Source organism: Megalops cyprinoides, chromosome 5, assembly GCF_013368585.1.
Source record: "Megalops cyprinoides isolate fMegCyp1 chromosome 5, fMegCyp1.pri, whole genome shotgun sequence".
NCBI lineage: Eukaryota > Metazoa > Chordata > Actinopteri > Elopiformes > Megalopidae > Megalops > Megalops cyprinoides.
Window position 1 is genome coordinate 21,737,328 of NC_050587.1, and position 22,200 is coordinate 21,759,527.

General features: G+C 41.2%; 1 protein-coding gene across 2 annotated transcripts in view; it reads left to right on the forward strand.

Moving 5' to 3' along the window:
• The first annotated feature begins 1,956 nt into the window (after nt 1-1,956).
• Nucleotides 1,957-22,200, forward strand: part of LOC118777769 (G protein-coupled receptor kinase 5-like) — a 34,136-nt gene continuing 13,892 nt past the window's right edge. For both annotated transcript variants that reach the window (XM_036528916.1, XM_036528917.1), the window contains exon 1: nt 1,957-2,768. In XM_036528916.1, the coding sequence (XP_036384809.1) occupies nt 2,717-2,768 (52 nt within the window). In that variant the 5' untranslated portion in view covers nt 1,957-2,716. The remainder of the gene's footprint in view (nt 2,769-22,200) is intronic.

A 22,200-nucleotide genomic window follows, 5' to 3' on the forward strand; every position in this document is an offset into this window, starting at 1 on the left:
GTGGTGAGCTGAGCTGAATGCTCGGGGTGAAAGGTGAGGTAAATCCTAGAGTGGAGAGTCCACATAAATAAATTTGCAGACAGCCTGTTCATTAATGTTGAGAAGTCACTGGGGGTGGAAAAAGGTTGTCAGATTTTGGGGGGGCTTAAAAGAGAATTTGCAGATCTGAGGGGCCACAGTGTCCTTGGCTAAATTTGTTGGGAGACTACTTGTCTTGGCTTTTATCTGTGAACAACAATTGCTTGTGTGCAGTTTTTTTCCCCAATCTATTGGGGAAAAAGCCCATATGAAAGAGCGCTGTCAAAGGTTAAGTATGCTGAGCAAACTGTATTAAATGTGTAGTCTTAAGTGTTATGTCTTTAATCATCAGGTACACTAATCTTTTCAAGGTGTCAAATTTTGCCTTGGACCAGTACTGGTACACATGACTTTAAATTGTAAAACATTTTGCAGTTTAAATAAATTTGAAGTGCAGTGCAACTTTTAACAATGGAAATTATCAACAAACTGAAACACACTAAGGTGTATACCAGTTGCCTGACAACAATCAGTACCTGAGTTTTGTGAATACATTTCCTGGCTTCTTTAAATTCCTAACAAAACCGCCCTGTGGCTGGTAGCCAAACTAAAAATAGTCTGTCTTCTCAGAATGTGACCCAAGTCATTGAACTGGGCTTCATGTCATAGTGCTGCCACACACTTTTTGTTACATAAATTGCAGGAGGAGGAGATGAAATGTATATGCACAGTTTGCCTCCAGCATAGATACTCATTGTTACTTACTGAAGTTAAGCTTATTGGAACCCTGTGTAGCTTATACCATTTCTTTGCAACTATCACTGTTGTCAGTTCTGCTGTATTGGTTATTTTTCACCCCACTAAAACAAATGATTCTTTATTTCATTAACTGTTGAAAATAATGTTTACAAGATTTTCTAAAACTCAGATCCACATTTGAATCAAATGTCTTGAACTTTGATACAGTTGTCCACTACCCACAACTGAAAGGAGCCACCAAAGAACACACATTCGTTGACATTTGTGCCTTTGTGGATGTATCTAAGAAGAGGAGATGTTGTTTATCCCAGTCAATGTCCATAGTCACTGTAGAGGCAGTGATGACATATGTCCCACCTGTCTTCAATGTGGTGTAATTTCCCATCATCCCACCAAAGGTTCCGGTAATCCTGCAGGACTGCTGGTGTTTGTGATGCAACCTCACTAGTATCTCATTTCATTGGAGGAGGAGGGGCCAGAGCTGACAGACTTTTTCACTGTGTGAGATAATATTCGGGTTTTTCACATAGTTTAAATTTTGTTTATAGTGGCCTTGCCTGGTGAGTTGTGCTCTGTTGTCCACAACAGTGAATAGTTGATCATTTGTGATAAAACAATTACCATAAAATGATGATAAATTGTTATTTTATAAACAACTGTGTAGGCCTACTGTATATATTTTATAGTGTATATGCAGCTGACAATGCTGCCTTGTTGATACTAAATGAAAGTGAACTGTTGCATAGTCTGAAATGGGATTAAGGGTACTTGCACAAGACAGAAGTTTCCAAATCTGCAGTTATCCAGCTTTTTGATTTTGTGCCATGCGGTCACAAATTATTGAACTTGAGTTTTCCTCAAGTGGCTTTTGCTGTTTTGACGAATGGTTTTGGGTTTTGTATACGCTGCAAAAAAATTGCAAATGTTCTAGCAATTGTAAAGGTGAATTATGCTTTAAAATAAAATTGCGCGTTCAGTGTGGTTTATAAATAATTCACTGCTTCAGACATTGAGGTAAATATTGATGACATATTAGCCTTACGTAGTAACGACGAATATGACATTTCCCCTCATTATTACGTATTTGCTTGAGGTCTGGGGATTTTATCTCGGCATCTCATCAAATGTTCAGTCAGATGGCTTTGCCAAGCCGGTATGTCTCGCGGCATCCGTGCGTCAGGGCCAGCCGTGGGTACGCCTCTTCCGACCGGCGGTAGTACGGCGGCGTTAGCGAACTCAGCTGCCGTCTCGCTACCTTCGCGTTTGCAGCACAGGGAACCTTGCATGAAACTAAGGACTTAACAGGCGGGTTGTCAGGGCACTTCCTGATGACAAGCATTGCCTGCCTGATCTGATCCTAAACCTGACCGGAGCCACGCGGAGAGACGCTTCGAACCTTGCCAAACCCCTCAACTGAAAGGGAGAAAAAACAGCCTTGCTTTAAATTACGCACGGTGAGGCGGAACGCACTGCTAACTGTGACAGCAAGGAGTACACTTCACAGCTCCGCGGCGCACAGGTTCTGAAATCCTGCTCCCTGCATCTCCACGAACACATGTTTGATTGAAAAATGTTAACGTCCATCTCTGTATGTTGACAATCAACATTGCAAGCTCCTTTGATGACACACTGTCTGGATATTGGACTTAATGCTTCTGTGCTTCTATAATGGCAAAGACTCTTCCAGAGTAATGTTCGGAATGGATGGCGAGATCCATGCACACAATACAGGGAATTCCGCGATAACCTGTGTACGGAGCTGTTCTTCACAGTCAGAATGCCAACACCTTGATCCGAATTTTTAAAGCAATACATTATAAACCGAATATTACACATTTTTGCTGCAAACGGCGAAGAGTAGGGATAGGATACAACCTGGTCATTCTCGAATACCCTAAAAACTCTTTTGTATTTCACCATTTTATAAAAAACAATATTAATGGAGCTGGAAAACATTGTCGCTAACACGGTACTGCTCAAGGCGAGAGAAGGTAAGTTACTACTATTACCGTATACCGACCGGTGACAGAGCTTTCGAAATCAGGAGGAACCTCAGTTGCCGCGCGGGTTTAAAGCTGAAAGGCTTCCTGAGTCAGTTGTAGACAACAGTGTTGATTACCTACGGTGATGCAATCTTTGATATAACAGAAGCCCATATTCTGCTATGATGCTCATAAAAATGAGAGAATATACAGTTAATGATGTAACATTCCCTGCCTGTCCCTTGATTATCAAATCATCGTGTGTGCACAGGTCTATGGTTTGATAGTCGACAATCTTGTAGATAGTTCTGAGATATCTTTGATTGTCATCTCTCCAATCAGCCTTTAGTGAAGATTAAACGGGTATTTATATTACACTGATTTGTTGTAGTAAGAACTACAAAAATGTTATCGTTGTACTTCCCTGCTTTCCTGTTTTCACGTGAATGTAGAAACCTCAAATGAACCTCATATCCTCTATTGAAATGATTTTTATATGATATATATTACATGCTATGATTTAATAATTATAATTTAAAAATATATCATAAAAACTATATTGGTGTAATATGTTACTCATTTATAAGCACAAATATTCAGCTGAGCTACTTAATGTACTGTGTGGCATGAAGTGAGTTGACGGGCTGATTTACAAAGTTATTTGGGGGACTTTGTACTCCCCCCACTTCAACCACTCAGAAAGCTCATAAAGTGTCAAAAATGCAATATTCGGGTTCACTATTTTATACTTTCATGATCAATGTCTTAATTTTTTGATGACTTTGTGGGATATGTGACTTTTTAAACAACTGCAGAACCGTCTCAAATCGTGTACAAAATTAGAGCCACTGTTGTTATGTAAAGGTCGTTTAATTAAACATATATTAATAATATTAAACATATATTAATATGTGTGTGTATGGGGGGGGGGCTGCATTAGTGTTAGTGTGTTTAGTGTTTGAATATCTGCATTTTTGTCTAAATATATGTGTGTGTCTGTGTGTTTCTTTCAGTGTGTACCTAAATGTATTGTGCACATGTGTGTGGGGGAGGGGTTGCATTAGTATGTGTGTGTGTATTGGGGAAGGAAAGGTAGAGAGACAAGTTCTTGCCTGTGGTGGAACCCTACCTCACTACCATGCAGCTAAAGGCTCCATTAATGTCACTACAGACAGAAGTTGCAAAGGCAGCCCCTGGGGATGATCCCAGTCAAGCGAGGAGAGAACTCCTTATTCATTCAGTGCAAATGTGCCTGCACAGTCTGTGGAGAGATTGGTTTTCTTTAAGTGCTTGCCTGATACATATTTGCTGTGTGCTTTGCACAGTGCCATCTGCCCCACAGTGGTCACAGCGTTTAACCGTGACGCACAAGATGGTCTGCCTCATGATGATTGCCGCGACCGTGGTCAGATATTATAATGATGTCCCAAAGGACCCGCCCAGCGCAGCAATGGAAGCAGGCTCCTAGACATGTCTGTTCAGCTTGTGGTTTCTCTTTAGTGTAATGACACCATGCAATCTCCCAGAGAATAGCTGAGAGAGGATGTGGTGACATGTGAACTTCTGAGCAGGAATGGTTTTGGTTACCTGTCCCTTTCCTTAAAACCACCACTTTTCTTTGTGTGTTGGTATAAAAATCAGTAAGGGGCTATAGAGGTTCTATAGAGGTAAATGGAGAACAGCAATGAACCAAAGACTGAACCTTGAGGTACAACCATTAAGATGACAGTAAGTGCTTAGATCTAGTCTACAGCAGCAGTATATAAACCTGGTCACAGTTGACCCCAGTATAGCTCTGCTTCATTTGTGATCAAAAGTGATCAGTAGACATTAACTACCAGCACTAGCACTGGAGCAGCGTGGTACCTGCGATAATCTTTGCAGAGCAGTGCTTGGTACTCAAAGCCTTGTGTGGGTTCGCTGTCAAGGACGGTTTGGAATGCTGAGATTCCCCCCTCCCCCCTAAAATTTTGTTTATTTATCAGCACATGCCTCTTCCAGGAATGAGCGACAGGGCATAGATCCTCCATCCAAACGTTGTCATGTGCAGAGATAACAGGAAAGAGCCGTTTACACTCTGTGCAGTCTGTTTACTCAGCAGGCCCGACCTCTTCCGGAATCACTAAAATAAAGTGAAGCCCTGCCGGTCACCAGGCTGAATAAAAAGCCATCAACGTCATTAATTCTGCCCTGCAGTCACTGAGGCAGAAAGTGCATTTGGAGAGGATGAGCTTTTATTGCAGACATCCTCGACGCAGCACGCCGCGCTGTGGTGGACTGTACGCCGCAGCAAGAGCAATGACAGGTATCATTTGGATTACAGTAATGGGACCAATCCTTCTTCTGCATGACCATGTTACTTGATTGCTAAGGACATATGACAGGTGGCAAAGAAGAAAGCATTTTTCAATTGGCAAGGTTAGTTGTTTTCTCTGGCATCTTTGATAGTCCACTGAGGGAAAATTCTTGAAAATGATAACAAATACATTCAACACCACAACTGTCATTGGATGAGGGAAGCAATGACTCTTTGTGTCACTCACACTTGATTGAAATTACCCTAATTATTAAATGGTGGGTATAGAACTGGGAACACTAGCCTGTGGCTATCCTGTTGTGAAAGTTTTTAATTGTAGGTTTTCCTTAATAATAAATAAACTATTAAATGTAAAACACAAAGTCATACAGTAAACAGCAGTTCCTTTTTCGAGCACACTCTCTTTCATTTATAAGTCATTTATTCCAGAAACTGTGCAAGTAATCAACCAATGAGCAGTAGGCCAATAGTATAGTAGGCTAAATACAGTTGCAAGGCAGGATGAACACAGAAACATACTATAGCATGTGTAACACCCACTTCACAATTTTTTTTATTATGACCAAACATTCAACTCCTCCATTCCTTATGTTTTCCTCATGTTCTTGTCTATGATGTTTTTTTTGGTAACAGGAAGATCTGGTGCTGTCTTTGCTGCTGTGCTGGTTATGGGTGCTCTGCTTTAACTGCACCATCATATCAGAACACATATGGCTTCAATGATCCTCTTCTACCAATGAACAGCCTAGAATAGCCCCCAAGACTGTCATCATACTGCTGTAAAATAATAATAGTCCCTCCCTTTGAATCTGAGTGATGATGAAGGAAATTGTAGCTAGTTGGTAGCGGGGGTGTGGTAGGATGGGATGTGAGGTGGTGGTGGGGGGGATCAGGAAACTGAACCCGAGAAGCCAAAACCACACTACAGCAATTTACACGACATTCTTTGTGCTCAACAAACACGCTTATGCAGGGCAAATTACATAGCATACATACTATCCATTTCATACAGCTGGATATTTGCTGAAGCAATTTGGGTTAAGTACCTTGCTAAAGGATACAACAGCAGTGCCCCATTGGAGAACCAAACTGCCAACCTTTGAGTCACAAACCTACTGCACATCACTTAAAGTCAAGGCCACATGCTAAGGCTTGAATATACTGCTATCAAGTTCTTCCTGGTGATGTCATCCTTAATTCCAACATTATTATTAGCAACGATTTACCTAGTTTTAACCATGTCCAACATCCCCTCACTTTTCCTCTGTTTAAGCAAGAGACCATAAACAAACAGAAAGAGCCAAGAAAAGAAGAAAAACAGTCTGAAAGATCCCACCCCAAAAATACTCAAAACAAAACCAAACAGTCAAACATAACGTGTCCTCAAGCACTTTTAACAGTCTCCCATTTGGGAAACCGTCATAATGTCAAACCAAGAACTCCCTCATTACACCAGAGAAAGAGAGGGATGAGAATTTCCCATGTATAGACAGACACATCTAAGTCTCCCACATGCTGTTCCATGGAAAATCATTTGGATCCAGTCACTGCAATGCTCTCCAGCACTGCAGCACATGACACAATAAGGGAAACGTGAGCTCTGAACCCAACTCCTCCCTAGAAGACAATGAACTCAAGGTGTACATCTGGAGAATACAACAGTGATTACACAAACACACACACACACACACACACACACACACACACACACACACACACAGTGTGCTCTATAGCGGACAGGCCCTCTGGACATGACTCATGATGTCAGCTAGAAATCCCAGTGCTATGCTAATTTTTTTTTTCCTGTTGGGCACAGTAATTCACCTTACACAGTAGACCTTGCACAGTACTTTTTCCTCTTCTGAATTCACAGCTCTTGCATGCCCTACAGGTATGTTGATAGGTAGGCATTATTACCAATTCATAAACATTTTCTTTAAAGCTAAAAATGACTTGTGTGTTTTGTCTGAGAGGAGGTGTGTGCAATCCTGGCCCTGTCAATCCATGGTTCTTTAGTTCAGAGATGCTACCAGCAGCTGGCTGAATCCCCTGGAGAGCTGGGTGCTCAGGTTTGCATCCAATCAGTGGCTTCCATTGAACAATTCAAACCTGTGTTGGAATGGTGACCAGAAACCTGTGGTTTTCCAGGAAAAAAACAGCCTTATTTCATCAGAAGGTGAAAGGCAAGCAATGGAATATCAAATGTGAAATTGTCCTTAATGTTTTTGTTTTGCAAGTTAACACTATAATCTGAAACAGAAAAAGACAGACACGTAAGGTTATCAAAGTTGTTTGTTATCCATCTTTCCCCTCTTGGACCACAGAGAGATAGCAAAACAGAAAAAAAGTTTTATGCAGCAAGTCTTTTAAATAGCCAAAAGCAGCTTCTGTAAATGAAGTGATTTATTTTGACTTTTGATCTCCAGTTTGGCACCAATACATTGCCAGTACATTGTTCTAACCGTATGGCCCCTTTGATCAGAGTGGTAGATATAAATTTTGATAATAATGGTAGTGATTTTCATTTAAAAGCTAACATGTATCTGGTATTTGATGTTGACAGCGTCAGTGTGACTGGGCTGGACAATATTCATTCAAGTGGTTAGAACATGCAATACACCTGTACGCCTGGGTATGTACTCAGACGGCCCACGCTGCCAGAACAACCCTCGTGGCACTGGTTTTAAGAATGATTGGTCTAGAGTGGTGGTAAATTGTGTTTCTCAAATGTCTCAAAGTTCTGTGAAAGAGCTGATGAAAGGAACGGTAACAAGGAAGCTCATCTAAAAAAAAACAAAAAAAACAAAAGAAAACAAGAAAATGCCACTGCCGTTGCTAAGTTGATGCCACGTCTTTAGCCAGACACTTAATCCAGCCTCTTTTTGGACATACTTTGCTTCACTCTGAACACCTCCCCCCTTTTTGTGGCAGTTATTGTGAACGTTGTTGCAACTATGTGCTGCACGAGCCGGATTTACAGGAAATCATCTTCATTTTCTCAAGCTGCAGGGATGCCTGACATCTCACTACAACAGAGGGGTGACGTCACTGTGCTGGGGGAGGAGGGGCGGTTATCTGCTCTCATGTGGCTTTTGTGTATGAATGGCTTGTGCATGAGGAGCTGCAGTTGGAAGGCTCTTCCTTAAAGTCTCATAAAATCCTCTCAGTGCTTTTGGGTGGATCCAGCTCTTGGGTACACCAGCATCTAAATTGTGTGTGGTGGTGAAATCTAATATCACTCACAACGATGCATTTGGGCCAATGAAGATGGGCACATCGTGCCCCCAGGTGGTAAATGACAAGGAAAAATGAGGCTGTTTTTTATAGTTGTTGATTATAGTTGAAAAAATATACATTGGTTTACTTGGAACAAGTCAGAGTTAAAATCTTTGCTTGAGGTATTCATGAACAGGTCAATTCTTCTTCTCTGAGGCAGCCATGTATACCATCGTAGCCATCATATATACACTCACTGAGCACTTTATTAGGAACACCTGAACACCTACTTAAACATGCAATTATCTAATCAGCCAATAGTGTGGCAGCAGTGCATAAAATCATGCAGATGTGGGTCAGGAGCTTCAGTTAATGTTCACATCAACCATCAGAATGGGGAAAAAATGTGATCTCAGTGATTTCGACCGTGGCATGATTGTTGGTGCCAGACGGGCTGGTTTGACTATTTCTGTAACTGCTGATCTCCTGGGATTTTCACGCACAACAGTCTTTAAAGTTTACTCAGAATGGTGCCAAAAACAAAAAAACATCCAGTGAGTGGCAGTTCTGTGGATGGAAACACTTTGTTGATGAGAGAGGTCAAATGAGAATGGCCAGACTGGTTCAAGCTGACAGAAAGGCTACAGTAATTCAGATAACCTCTCTGTACAATTGTGGTGAGCAGAAAAGCATCTCAGAATGCACAACACATTGAACCTTGAGGCAGATGGGCTACAACAGCAGACAACCACGTCAGGTCCCAATTCTGTCAGCCAAGAACAGAAAGCTGAGGCCGCAGTGGGCACAGGCTCGCCAAAACTGGACAGTTGAAGACTGGTAGGGTCAGAATTTGACGCCAGCAGCATGAATCCATGGACCCAACCTGCCTTGTGTCAACAGTCCAGGCTGGTGGCGGTGGTGTAATGGTGTGGGGAATGTTTTCTTGGCACACTTTGGGCCTGTTAATACCAATCAATCATCGCTTGAATGCCACAGCCTGTTTGAGTATTGTTGCTGACCATGTGCATCCCTTCATGGTCACAATTTTCCCATCTTCTAATGGCTACTTCCAGCATGATAATGCACCATGTCGCAAAGCAAAAGTCATCTCAAACTGGTTTCATGATTATGACAATGAGTTCAATGTTCTTCAGTGGCCTTCTTCCCAGTCACCGGATCTGAATCCAGCAGAACACCTTTGGCATGCGGTAGAACGGGAGATTCGCAACATGAATGTGCAGCCGACAAATCTGCAGAAATTGCGTGATGCAATCATGTCAACATGGACCAGAATCTCAAAGGAATGTTTCCAACATCTTGTGGAATCCATGCCATGAAGAATTGAGGCTGAATTGAGGCTGTTCTGGGTCCTACCCAGTATTAGTAGAGTGTTCCTAATAAACTGCTCAGTGAGTGTATTTAGCTTCCTTGGTTATGAACATAAAAGGAATCATACTTTATTTCATTTGAATTGATCTGACCTTGGTGTTATGTATTTGCATTTATTCATTTTGCAGACACTCTTATCTAGAGCAACTTACGAGGCAGCTCTACAGAGGTATGTATAATGAGGCCACATGAACAACGCTAAACAGTCTCTTATGCATTTGTAGTGCATACACAGGCGGTCGTTTTTATCTTGTGTTTTCTGTTTCATTTGGTTTGTGTGTATCGCTTGCTGCATACCACATCCCCTTAAAAAGTAAAAAAAGTACTGACGCATTCATCGACTTTTTGTTCTATCTCTGAGCGTTCTATGATTAATGTCAAAACTACATAATAAACCCCCTGACAACAACCCTAATTGGTCATGTGAAATTGTGTTTGCGCTTTTGTGCAGTTTTATTGGCTCAGACTTAAAAAACTGCAGTGGCTTTGTTCTTAAATTTCGACGCATGTCAGCATCCAGCTCACTCAAAGATATTGATGAGGAGTGAGTGCTGGAATTTTGCAGGCTAAAGCCACAGAAGCTCTGAATTCTGGTCAGCTTTTCAGATCCTGGGTTTGTCCAGTCCTCCATACTGCCTTGTAGAGGGGATTCCGGGTGCCATTGATTTGGTGTGAAATTGATATGGCTAACTAAACTCCGGAGTTTGTTTTTGTACTTACTTGTGGACTTTCACCAGAAAGCATAAAATTAACTTCCAAGGTAAACTTCCGACAATTTTTCCAGGCCGCAGTCCATTCTTCTGTTAAACGAAAGCAGAAGGCAGTGGAAAGCAGTGTCACCCGGCCTATTTCCTCTCTCCGGTGTCAGAAGTGACTCCTGTTTTCATCACTTCTAAAGAGTGGAAAGTGGTTAATTGCAGTATGAATGCCCAGAGTTTTTCATCACCATCAGTCTATTTTACTTGTGACTAATCCTGTTTTATTCTTGGTCTTTCTGTATCTCGAACAGTGGAGTAGTGTAGGGGGTCGGTCCCAGTTTTGGGTGTGCCACGCTTCAACACAGTGCCGTATTGAAGGATCTCAGGTTAAAATCAACCTGTGTCAATAAATGAGTTAGAAACTGTGTGCAATGTTTGCGAGCACTGTGTGTTGTCCTGAGTTAATCTGCTGAGCAATTAAGTAATAAATTTAAAACTGCCATGTGCCTGTTGCATCCTCCTGAGTACCGCTGGCTAATTTATGGACTGTCTTTACTGTGTTGTTTTGTTATGCAACAAGGTACCATCTGCTATATCTAGTTCTTTTCCTATGCCCGTTTGTGCTGTTTCATGAAGAGAAACGATGCCTTTTGTCACCAAATTCCTAACAGAGATGTAATGTATACAGTATGCTAGGTGCAATCAATTTGCCTGTGCTGTCATCTCTTTAATAAGCTGCAAGTTCTGTACCAAACAAAGGCCTTTGTTCACTACTTGATGGCACCTGTCTTGACAGGTCAGTGATGTCATAAGTTGAGCCACAGTAGCAAGCTGTCCTCTGTGAAATTGATGACTATTGTCTCTTGTTCTAGACCATTTACTCGTGAATGCAGTGGCTGCAAAGTGGCAGTTATAACTGGGAGGAGTTCAATTTTTCCAGGTTTGTAATTAAATGAATTAAGGAAGTACTTTTTAAAGTTTTAATGATGCACTGCATTCCTCTATAATACCTGGACAAGCTGCACTGACAACACATACTACTGTTGTCTACTTCCTCTTCATTACAGTTGAACCATGCACTCACTGTGAGAGGAACTATTTTTCAAAGTAGCGATAAGCAGTTCTTCATCAACATCTTTGGATTTTTTGCTTTCTTTCTTTTAGGTGTCAACTTTGAATAAGTATTACAGGAAAACTTAAGGTTCAATGGCATTCATGCAGCCACGTTTCTTATGAGGAAGAAAGTTTTGGCTCAGCCTGGCCATAGCTTGACGTCAGTGAGCAGAAAGTGTCTCTAATGCAAAGACTGGAGTGTGCTGTTTCATAGTTCCTCTCACAGAAGTTTACACAGTTCTGTGACATAATGTTCTAAGTATTCTTTGGGATGACAACTGGAAAACCATAGGCAGAGTGAAACTTATGTTTAAAGGCTGTCGCCTTGCCACAGTTTTTTTTTCCTGGGGTGTGTTTGGGTTTGTTTGACTGGATACAGTGTGTAGTAGTATTTCTTGTGCACCCTGGAGACCAGGGTCTGAGTGTTACAGCATCACTTCCACAGACAGAGGTGTCTGTGGAAGTCCAAGTTCTGCATGACTCTGCTGTGCTCAACTATTTTAATAATTAAAACTAATGATTTAATGTATTGTACATAAATGAATACATAAATAATGACCAGCATATGACAAATATGTTGTTGACAGTGGTCATAAATGGAACAAGATGAGGAAAATGAGGAGCCTTTAAAAAAAACAAACAAAAAAAAAAACATGAGGTTAAATACGTAATGAGAATGCAGCAGGACTCAACTCACTTAAGAAATAAACACAGTGACGTTCCTGTGGTGTGCCGCCCAAACCAAAGTCTGTCTATGACAGTTATGCTGCAGTTGTGTCTACAGTTGTGCACCATAATTCTCTTCATATCAGCTTGTGTAACTTTTGGAAGGGTTCATGAGTTGGTCTGTGTAGCTACTTAATGCATTCCTGTTCCAGGAGAGTAGAAATAACCACACTACAACACAGAAATCTCACCAAGCAAGGATATTGCCCACAACAGAGAATATCACATGGAACTAGCAATGCGTAGAAGATGCGCAGACATGTGTAGAAGACGGTATTGGTTAAAATGGAATGCAGTTGTGCCATTCAATAAATTTGAATTTACATACAATCAAAGCATGAAGGGTTGTGATTGATGTGGGCATAGCAGTACTTATATTTGACTTGGCATCTGTCTAAGGGATTGCCCTTGGCCATGGACCGAATTTGTAGACCTCCCATTTGGACATCACCAACAGGGAATAAAAGGGGCAGTGGGGTGGAGGAGGGATGCTATGAACAGGTGATGTGAAAAGGGAGTAGTAAGTGGGACTTCTATAGTCATAGATGGGACTGGTTTGTCTAGGTTTGGTTAATTGCTTAGGAATTGACTGAAAATACTCTCAAATCTTTGTTTGGAACTTCAGTTAGCGTGGAAGCCATATAAGAGCCATCTGGTATTTGGAAAACCTTGAAGAACTCAAAGTTTGGAGTTGGTTGTTGATATTCAACATGCAAGTGTTCAGACTCTGCAAGTGTCTGAACTCTAAGCATTACATTGAAAGGGGCGCTAGGGGTATGTGGGGAAAAAAAGCAACAATAGTTTTTGATAAAAAGAAATCCAATTAAGGGGAAAAATTCAAATTCCAAGACTTGGTTTTCAGTTCTGTGTTTGTAACAGTTAAGCCAAAAATCCGTTTTAATTTTTATTTAAGATGAGCGATCTTGCAGAGTTCATGAAGAGGAATGAAAGAATACTGCCTCATTCAATCATGTGATTCTTTTCTTGGCTGTATACTAGTGGCGCTAGAATCTCCCAGGGAAAGTCAGGAATGCTGAGTGGTTGGATTTTAATCCTAGTAATGGAGAGAGAAACTAGAAACTACATTCTTTAGGAAAATCTTTTGGGAACATGTTGCTTTCTTATATTTAACAACAAACTTTGGCTGCTGGAGGGGCGTCTGTCTTCCTTTTCTCTCTCTTCTTCAGAAGAAGACTATGGCACATGCAAAAAATGCCCTTGACAGGCTGCAGCATCTAATCATTTATCAGTGATGTTATTACAGTATTTGTTTTCACTAGATATAACAGTACATTTTGTACAGGTTCAGTGGTCGCTGCTTGTATGATGTGTGGCTTTTGCTCTCCCCTATTAATCATTGAATAACATACATATTCTGTTTAGGGCTGTTTACCCAGTTTTACAGTGGAGGAAATAGATTGTGTATATTTTGTGTGTTTGGGTTTTATTTATTTATTTATTTATTGTATTCCAGTGTTTTACATGCACCAGGACTTGATTGAGTGGTCACAAGAAATTTCCTTTCAGAAACTATATATCTTATCTTCGGAGCAGGAGCTCAAATGATGAAGAGAAAAACTGTCCTCTTAACTCCAAGAGGAGACCAGTGCACTTTCTATATTTACAGTGGTGCTCTGCAAACCATGAAGGACATTGTAGATTAGTTTCCTCTTGGCATCAATTCAATCTGAGTGGATATCGAATGCTGAGGCCGAACTTGCAGTTATGAGTGCCATATGTAGTCCATACACTAACCTGATGACACAAGGTCGAATTTTTATCCAGGATTATGTAGCAATTGGAGGACTGAGCACACAGGATTTTCAATAATGGAGTGGCATCTGTTATCCATGCACCTGGATTTCCACAGTAGGAGAGAGTTGATGCGTGATTATGGTTAAAGGTTGACTGGTTTTAAACCAAGAATAGCTCAGTTGATGAAGTAAGGAGAATAATGTTATGGAAAAAAATATGCATACATATGTTTATGTTCAGAAGTGGTTGTACTACAGAAATATGTAGGCTGTTTTGTTGCCTTCATATTCCTGTCTGTTTTTAATTTTGGTGTGCAATTCCTTTTGAGCAGTCCTGTAAAATGCAACCTGGTCTCGCAGACAGACGTGTACTGAGGTTTCTTGGTTGAACTCAATTGCTAAAGTCATAGCAACAGCTAGAGCTCCAGGTCTGCTGGAACTGCGCTCATATGTTCTCAATAATAACTCAGAGAACACTGTAGAGAGAGAAAAAAAACAAAAACAAAAAAAAAACAACAATAACACACGCACACCCAAGGTGAACACACTGGGCTTTTCATCATTGCTGTCAGCTTTCCCTTGATTGACCCCACTCTGCAGGCAGAGCATCTGCGGACCTCTCCTAGTAGTAATCAGGCAACTCTCCTGTGTTTTCCGGCTGTGTAATACGGTTTAATTGTGGACCCGAAAGTACTGAGGCAGCAAAGAGCAAACCCCACATGGATCTTTTTGTGACGCCACAGGGTCTCTAATCAGTGTGAGCATGTTGTACAGGTGTGGGCCAGATGTGCGGGTGCTGCAGAAAACAGGATGCAGGGAGAAGAAAAATAATAGCAGGTGGAAAAAATGACACATGTAACGTAAGCGCGATCAGAGGCACAAACAAACCAAGCCTTTTTTTCTAAAGTGTCATCGCCGCACAGAACCTAAAGAGTTTTTTTTCAGCTATTAGCTTGTTAGCGCCAGTGACATGTGAGTGCATTGGAATTGCCTGATGTGCAATTTAAAAGCAAAATGTCAAGAGAAAGTCTGCTGTCTGCTTTGATTCACATTGTTTGTGTGCTCAGCTGGTGGAGAATAAAAGGGAAACTGAGGTGGAGTGTTTCTGATGCAAGAATTACAACTGACAAGGTGTTGTAATCCATTCATAACTTAACCACCATTTAATACAGTGCAATGAACCAGAAGCATTGAAACATTAGATAGTTCTGAAGCGGTATGGTTTTTTTTATATACATGCGCTGACTCAACAATCTGAAGGCTTACATATTTACAAGGGCATTTCACTTTTTCAGTTTCCTGTGCCGAAGCATTAAATGACAACGACTGCAGAATGTGTGTGGCGTGAGTGAGAGTAACATAAAATCGAGCTTTAGAACATAAGGAACTAGCTTCTTTTGTTCAATTACAGAAAGACATGGCTGGAGGGGATTGGTTGTTTTTATAGTTTTTATGACCAAATCCCAAAGTGTGTTTTCTTTGTGGGGGGTTTCCGAGGGGTCATGACCCCTTGCATGATTGTTTAGGTTGGAGGAACAAACCATAGTTATTCATTTGTACATGGCACAACTGATGCTAAAATCAACATGCAGTTTGTAGTTCTGGAAATAATGGGTTTTTATTTTGACTTGAATAACCAGAGTATTTTTTTTGCCTTTAACTCAAAAACAGGGTGCCTTCAGTCACAGTGAGGACTGGCATGTTGGAGGATAACCCACAATGGGTTAGACCTTCTCTCTCAGCAGCCATACCATGCTTTAGCCTTGTTGTGCTGGATTACTGCTGTTAGGTAGGACTGGGCTTGATTATAGCACTTGGATTAGAGACCTATTTACTAATTTATGGAGTTGGAATGTTAACCCTAACATCCTGGTGAGTCCCCCATGTCTATTTATCCCTTTGGGTTCCCAACTTACGATAACCTATGGTATGACCTATGATAAATGAGTTCTCAGTTGACTTTCCTGGTTAATAATTATATAAATAAATATATTTTTGGATAGAACAAGTATATCAGTTTGGACAAAAAAAAATATAGGAGTCCTTCAGAGAGTCCCTGATTTTCTCACAATAAGCAAGACACTAGACCACTTTGTGTACAGTACGTGAGGGGACCTCATTGTGATCAAACCAGTTTGAGATGTTGTGTGGGTGTGGTGCTCCCCATTGGCTTAGCTGATGGTAGTTCTTGATCCACTCTGGTTTATCTCTTCAGTCCAGGCCTGCGTTTGAGTCTGACCTGTGTCATTTCTCGACAATGGCTGTGAGTCCTTAGAGGGAGAAGACTATTGGCATTGTTCTGCTTGGGTAGCCTGGATTTTGTTGACCAGGATTCACCCATCACATGGATTGTATCAGTGAAGATGCACCTATCCAGCAGTCAGCGTTTGCTCCACTGTGGTGCAATGTGGGACTTGTAGTGTTAAAAATAGCTGTTGGCTGCCTGGGAATTTATTGGAGGATTACATCTGTCTTGCTGCAGCTTTCCTGCATGACCACAGAGGATGCTCTGCTATGGATGAGGTTAGTGTAGTACAGCTGGCATTCAAGATTAAGTAAATATGGTGAAACAAGCAGAAAGAATATATAACAAGAAAGAAATGGTATGTGGGAGGTGAGTAGGGTGAAAAGGTGAGCAGGTTTTGGTCTTATGGGGCCTTAAGATGAGGAAATGAGAACAGCTGGGGTTGGGGCTTTGACAGGGGTGATCTCTTCTCTGTTTGTCCAGCTTTTCCTGTCTCTGAAGTTGACTGACTGCATGTTTCATTCTCCTGTTAGTTTATTGGTCCAAAAAATGGAGATGTGATTGCTTTCATTTTAGGCACCCAAAGAAGCATGGCTTTTTTTACATTGAAAAACAGTAGGTTGGGTGGAAGGAGAACACGGTCCAAGTGGACCAAGGCGCTCAGGAAAATAAGGCTGGATACCTGGTAAAGCAGACACAGGTCTTGTTGATGTGATCATTTTATTCATTAATTCAATCTGAGGCGGAGAGGAGAGAGTGCGTGCAAGGTACCTGCCTGGCAAATGCTCCGCTTACTAAATTTGATCCTTAGAGAGAGTTAACTAATGAGGAAATGGTTAGGGAATTGCTCACCACCACTTTTGCGGTTTGTTCCGTTTCCGAAGCACAAAGGCAGCAAAGGCACCAGAGAACACCGGTTGCATTTCATTCCGTATTTGGTTTATTTATAGAATACGAGGTTCGTGACAACACTGCGTTTACCTTGCAGGAATGTTGTCCCTGCACATATACAATACATGAGAAAATATGTTGTCCGTGTGACAGATACCTGTCATATCTGAAGCGCTCTGAGGTCACAAACAAGTTGGACGGCTTTCTACATCTCCGGCAGGTATATCTGTAGTAACAGTACATGGTGCCTGCAGGCATAGGCACTATTTTTATCACGTTGTGCTGAACGGTTGGTTGGTTCAGCATGTGCAGGAAGGGAGTATTTGATGAGCTGTCACATTTTTTCACGATTTCCTGGTTATCAATAGTAACTGAAAGTTCTACCTCGATTCTGTGAAACAAAGAACGCTTACATATAAGATCTTGTTTTTAAGGTTTCCCAAACAGTCTTACTCAAGAAGTCTCAGTTAGAAAAGTAAATAGCTGTGTTTTTATTCTTATGTTGTTCTGGTTCTGCCCTTTTCAGATCCTGTTTGATTCCACTTGGTCATATTTATATTAAGACCCACTTTTCTGAAATGTGCTGTAAATGTAATGGGTACAGCTTTGCCTCATTGACTGATCCAGTAGGCACAGTAAAGTGGAAAAGCATGTGGTACTGAATGAACTGTATCAGAAAAGATTTGGATACTCCCTTTTGTAATAATGAAAAACGTTGTTTTAGCAATCTGATTTGGTTTGTCTCTGACATACTGGACTCCATTGCCTCTGATGTGGATGAAGTCACATGTCAAACTGACAGACACTTTGAGAATAGCTTGACCTTGACGTCACCATGACAGCAATCCTCCTGCTACTCCGCAGGGGCAAGAATCAAGTGGCCAAGATCGAAATGGTGGCCATGTAATTTTTCTCCAGATGACTCAGAGTGATGTAGGTATGAGGTATCTGATAATACAGGTTTGCAGTCAGCCATTCAGTTTTTCAGTTAATTTGCACTGTTTTTTCTTTTTTTACCCACAGTCTGACTGACAGGATGTGGAATAGCAGCTACCTTGAGAAGTGGTGCCTGTGCTGTTTACAAGGAGAGTGAGTGTATGTATCTATCTGTGTGTATGTGCACAAGTGCTGTATGTGTGTGTGTGTGTGTATGTGTGCATGTGAGAGAAAAGTATGTTTGTGTGTGTATACAATGTTTGGGTGAGTGAGTAGGTGTGAAAGACAAAGACAGAAGGCAAGAGACTGAGAGGTGGAGAGCGAGAGTGATAGGAACAGCGGGTGAGCATTCCATCTGTCGACCGTTGAGGCGGCGGGTGGCTTTCACAGCGTGCGTGCTGCTTCCGTGAGAAACTTCTGTCTGAACAGCGTCTGTGGTCAGAGAGATGCTTCTGACGCATGTTACAGGAAGCAAGGCTACCCCAGAATCTCTCATACCTCTCGAGACTACTGACACACACTGGCTCACCAGTCTGCAATATTACTTTTATCCCTAATACTTAATGGATGTTATTTGTATACAATGCTCCCATGATCAATACTGCCTGCCATGAAAGGGATTCTGAACAGCAAAGAAGTTTATTCGTTGAACATTATTATTCCAGGAAGAAATTTGATGTCTCTCTGATAAGGGATAATGCTACCCCACGTATGATATGTGGATAATATGTTCATTTAAGCCACATAGCTCCAAGGCTCAAATGTGGGCAGTGACAGGTGCAATGGTGGCACTGTTTTTTGAACTTGTCAAAGCATTTCCGGCTTTAAAGTGAATACTGCGCAGGGGTTATGTAATTGCGCTGTTTTGCTGAAAAGGTTAATGTCGTTAATACGTTAGACACAGGAAGCGGCAATCAAGCAGATCAACGGCTTTACGAAGGGACTCAAAGGTCCTCTGCTCCCGCAAGGACACGGCATTGGTTTGATGAGACTCCTTTTTTCCAGTGTTGCAGTGTTTCAGGCAGTGACCGGGGGAAAAAAAAGTAAATAACAAACACCACTTCTGTTGCACAGGTCCTGACCACAATGATAACTGTCTGGTCTGAAGCAGAGCCATGAGAGGTCTGGGCTGAAACCAAGTTCCCTTTACAGTCCACAGAGCTTTTTTTATCACCTTTATTGTATTGTTTGTCGAATGGAGGTGAAGGCATGATGTAAGAAGCTTATGAAAATCCATGTGTTTGTGTGTAGAGTGCAGGTGTGGTACTGCTGGCCATCAGAGGTGGGAAAAGCCTCCTGTCCTAGTTCTTTGTGCCTGCTGTGTGCAGTAGGGCCAGCTTCATGAGTATACCATAGCAGCAATAAAAAGCGGAAGTGATATCTACAAAAGTGAATACGCTAAAAAAAAGCAAGCCAAAGCACATTGTATTTGTTTGGACAATATTTAACCCCTGCTTCTTTCTGCAAGCTGCATTTTACATCAGGTTTGATGGTGTGGCCAGAAAGACCGAGACAGACCGCGTAATGCACTGGGAACAGGACTAAGTGCTCGTGCGTTACTGTGTGCAGGGAGCACCATGTATAATTTACATAGGCCTCACACCCTGTCTATTAGTGCCGTGCTGTAGGGCAGAGAGGATGATGGGACCTGGCTTTTCCAAAATGATTTTTTTTTTTATTATGCAGAAACATGATTATCTGGGTGATGTCAGTGCCATTAACTGGAAACATGAACAGAGGGGTGTAGTCCACACGGACCATCATGAAGCAAATTAGGTGGTTCCTGTTTGTAAACAGATTTTTCTTTTTGTGAGTATATGTGGTTTTTTTTCTCTGTCACAGTTTTTACGATATTATTTGCAAATATATTGCTCTTGCACAACATACTCCCAACTGTGAGATGACAGATCTGGTGGAAATGTGACTAGCAAGAGGGGTGTGAATGCTTTGCATTCATTAATTTGGCAGATTATTGTTTCCAGGGCGACATACAGTGGTACACACAGGTACACAGGTACATAAGTGCATATAAAAGCCACATGAATATCAGTATATATTTATCTTAGGATTCATTAGCCATACATACTATTATTGCCCATAAACATTTTTATAATAATAAATAATAAATTGAAATAATAAATTATACATGTTTAAAAATGCCACCAAGGAGCAATTATACAAATAAAAAGTTGATCAGCTGTTCTCTGCTTTCTAATGGCCATTTGATCATGATTTTCCCTGCCATTGCTCTCAGCTGAGTTTAAAAGATTCTTCAAAATTCAGAATAGGTTGCATTCACACTGATCTCTATGCAAGGCACTCTTTGTTATTAATATGATTGCACAACATTTGATAAAGTAAAACCTGGTCAAACTGAATGTCTGATTTAAATTTTCAGATACAAAAGCACTGAGTTTATAAAGTGAATGCAGATAACTGTTTGCAAACAGCCATTCAAGATTGATTGATTGTGAGTTCCTTCATAGTGTTTGTCTTCGCCCATCCCTAAAGAACAACAGAAGCAACTACAAGTTATTGGCAGTGGGTAATAGTGAAGGCTGGGCTTCACCTTCTGTATGGAATAATTTGTGGCTGCTGTAAAGGTTATGTAATGGTATTATTTATACCATGCATTATGTCACTGTGTTCATTTCAGAACTTCTTTTTATATCTCTCACTGTCACAGATTTGTATGTTTGCCAAGAGATCCTGACAAAATTGCACTCTACCAAAGATTATGTCAACACTTCGTTGCCAGCGTGTGTGCCCAGCAAGGCCGTGTGTACCTTGTACCTCAGTGTGTGTGTTATTTCACCTACTTGGTGTATCCTTGTACAGCATGTGCTTGTCACCAAACAGGACTCTTTTTTGTCAGTCATCAAACATAAAGTATTTGCCTCCCTTCCTCATTGCAGTGTCATTTATATTTGATTGAAACAGATGTTTCTATAAATTGTCTAGACGATGTAGGCTAATGTGGCTACCTCCCACATCCATAGCGGCATTGATAACTGTTGGGTATCACAACATGTCTCACAGATGGATTTCTGTACCAAAGGCTCTGGGTTTATAACCTAAAGGTTGCAGATTCACTTCCCAGGTGGGGCAGTGCTTGTGCAAGGTGCTTAGCCTGAATTGCCTCTGTAAATGCCCAGCTGTATAAACATTTTAAAAATTAAAAGCGATGTAAGTCACTCTGGATAAGTGTGTACTAAGAAAATACATAATGTAATGTCCTTCCTTGTTATAAGAACCGACCGATGACACCCTACCAGAGAGCCCAAGATGTTGAAAGACCTTGGCTTGCCAGCAGCAGTGAGGGCTTTGTGGTGATGATTCAGGCTTTTAGGGTCATGGGAAGATCTGCATTTCATACAAAAAAGTCCTGATGTACTCAAGCATTCCAGTGGCTTTTACTGTATTTTCACTGTGCTCTACACAAGCAACTAACAGGGCAGATACTATCTAACTATCTGCCAGGGTGAGATCTAGTCCAGCAGGCCAACCCAAACAAGACTAGAGGATGTAACAGAAACATCCACTGTTGTGCCACGGACCCCTGGCATTTCGTCCTTGTTTTGCGCTTTATTCTGCATATTTTGTGTGGTTCTGTGATTGAATTATGTTCATTGACCTCAAATAACCAAACTAGGTTAGATTTTTCTTTTTTTGTCCAGAATTCAAATGTTTAAAAAGTGTCATGTAGACTGAGGGGGCTTCTTTTTGGGACTTGTTATGGGCTTGTTAAGTGTGGAGGCAATTTTCTGCTCGTACTGTAAATTGCGTGGCTGACTGCAGTCCGGGGCCCTGCGTAGGTGGAAGGCCCAGCCCAATATAACTGTTATGTCTTTATATGTAATGAATGAAACAAACCTGTTGTGTTTATTTTAACAGCTCATTCCAATGCTGTGTCATCCGCTTCTCTAGTAAACCCTTTTGCCTTTACCTTATGCCTTAAGGGATCGTCTACCAATTACCACTTAATTATGGTACACTTGGGAGTGTGTATATGTTTCAGTGTTATTAGCACCTAACATCATAATCATGAGACATCATATGTTACACAGTTTGACATGAATATACATATAAATATATACATAACCCCAATTTGGGGTGAAATAAGGGTACAATTCCTTCATGTAACTCTTTCACGGAT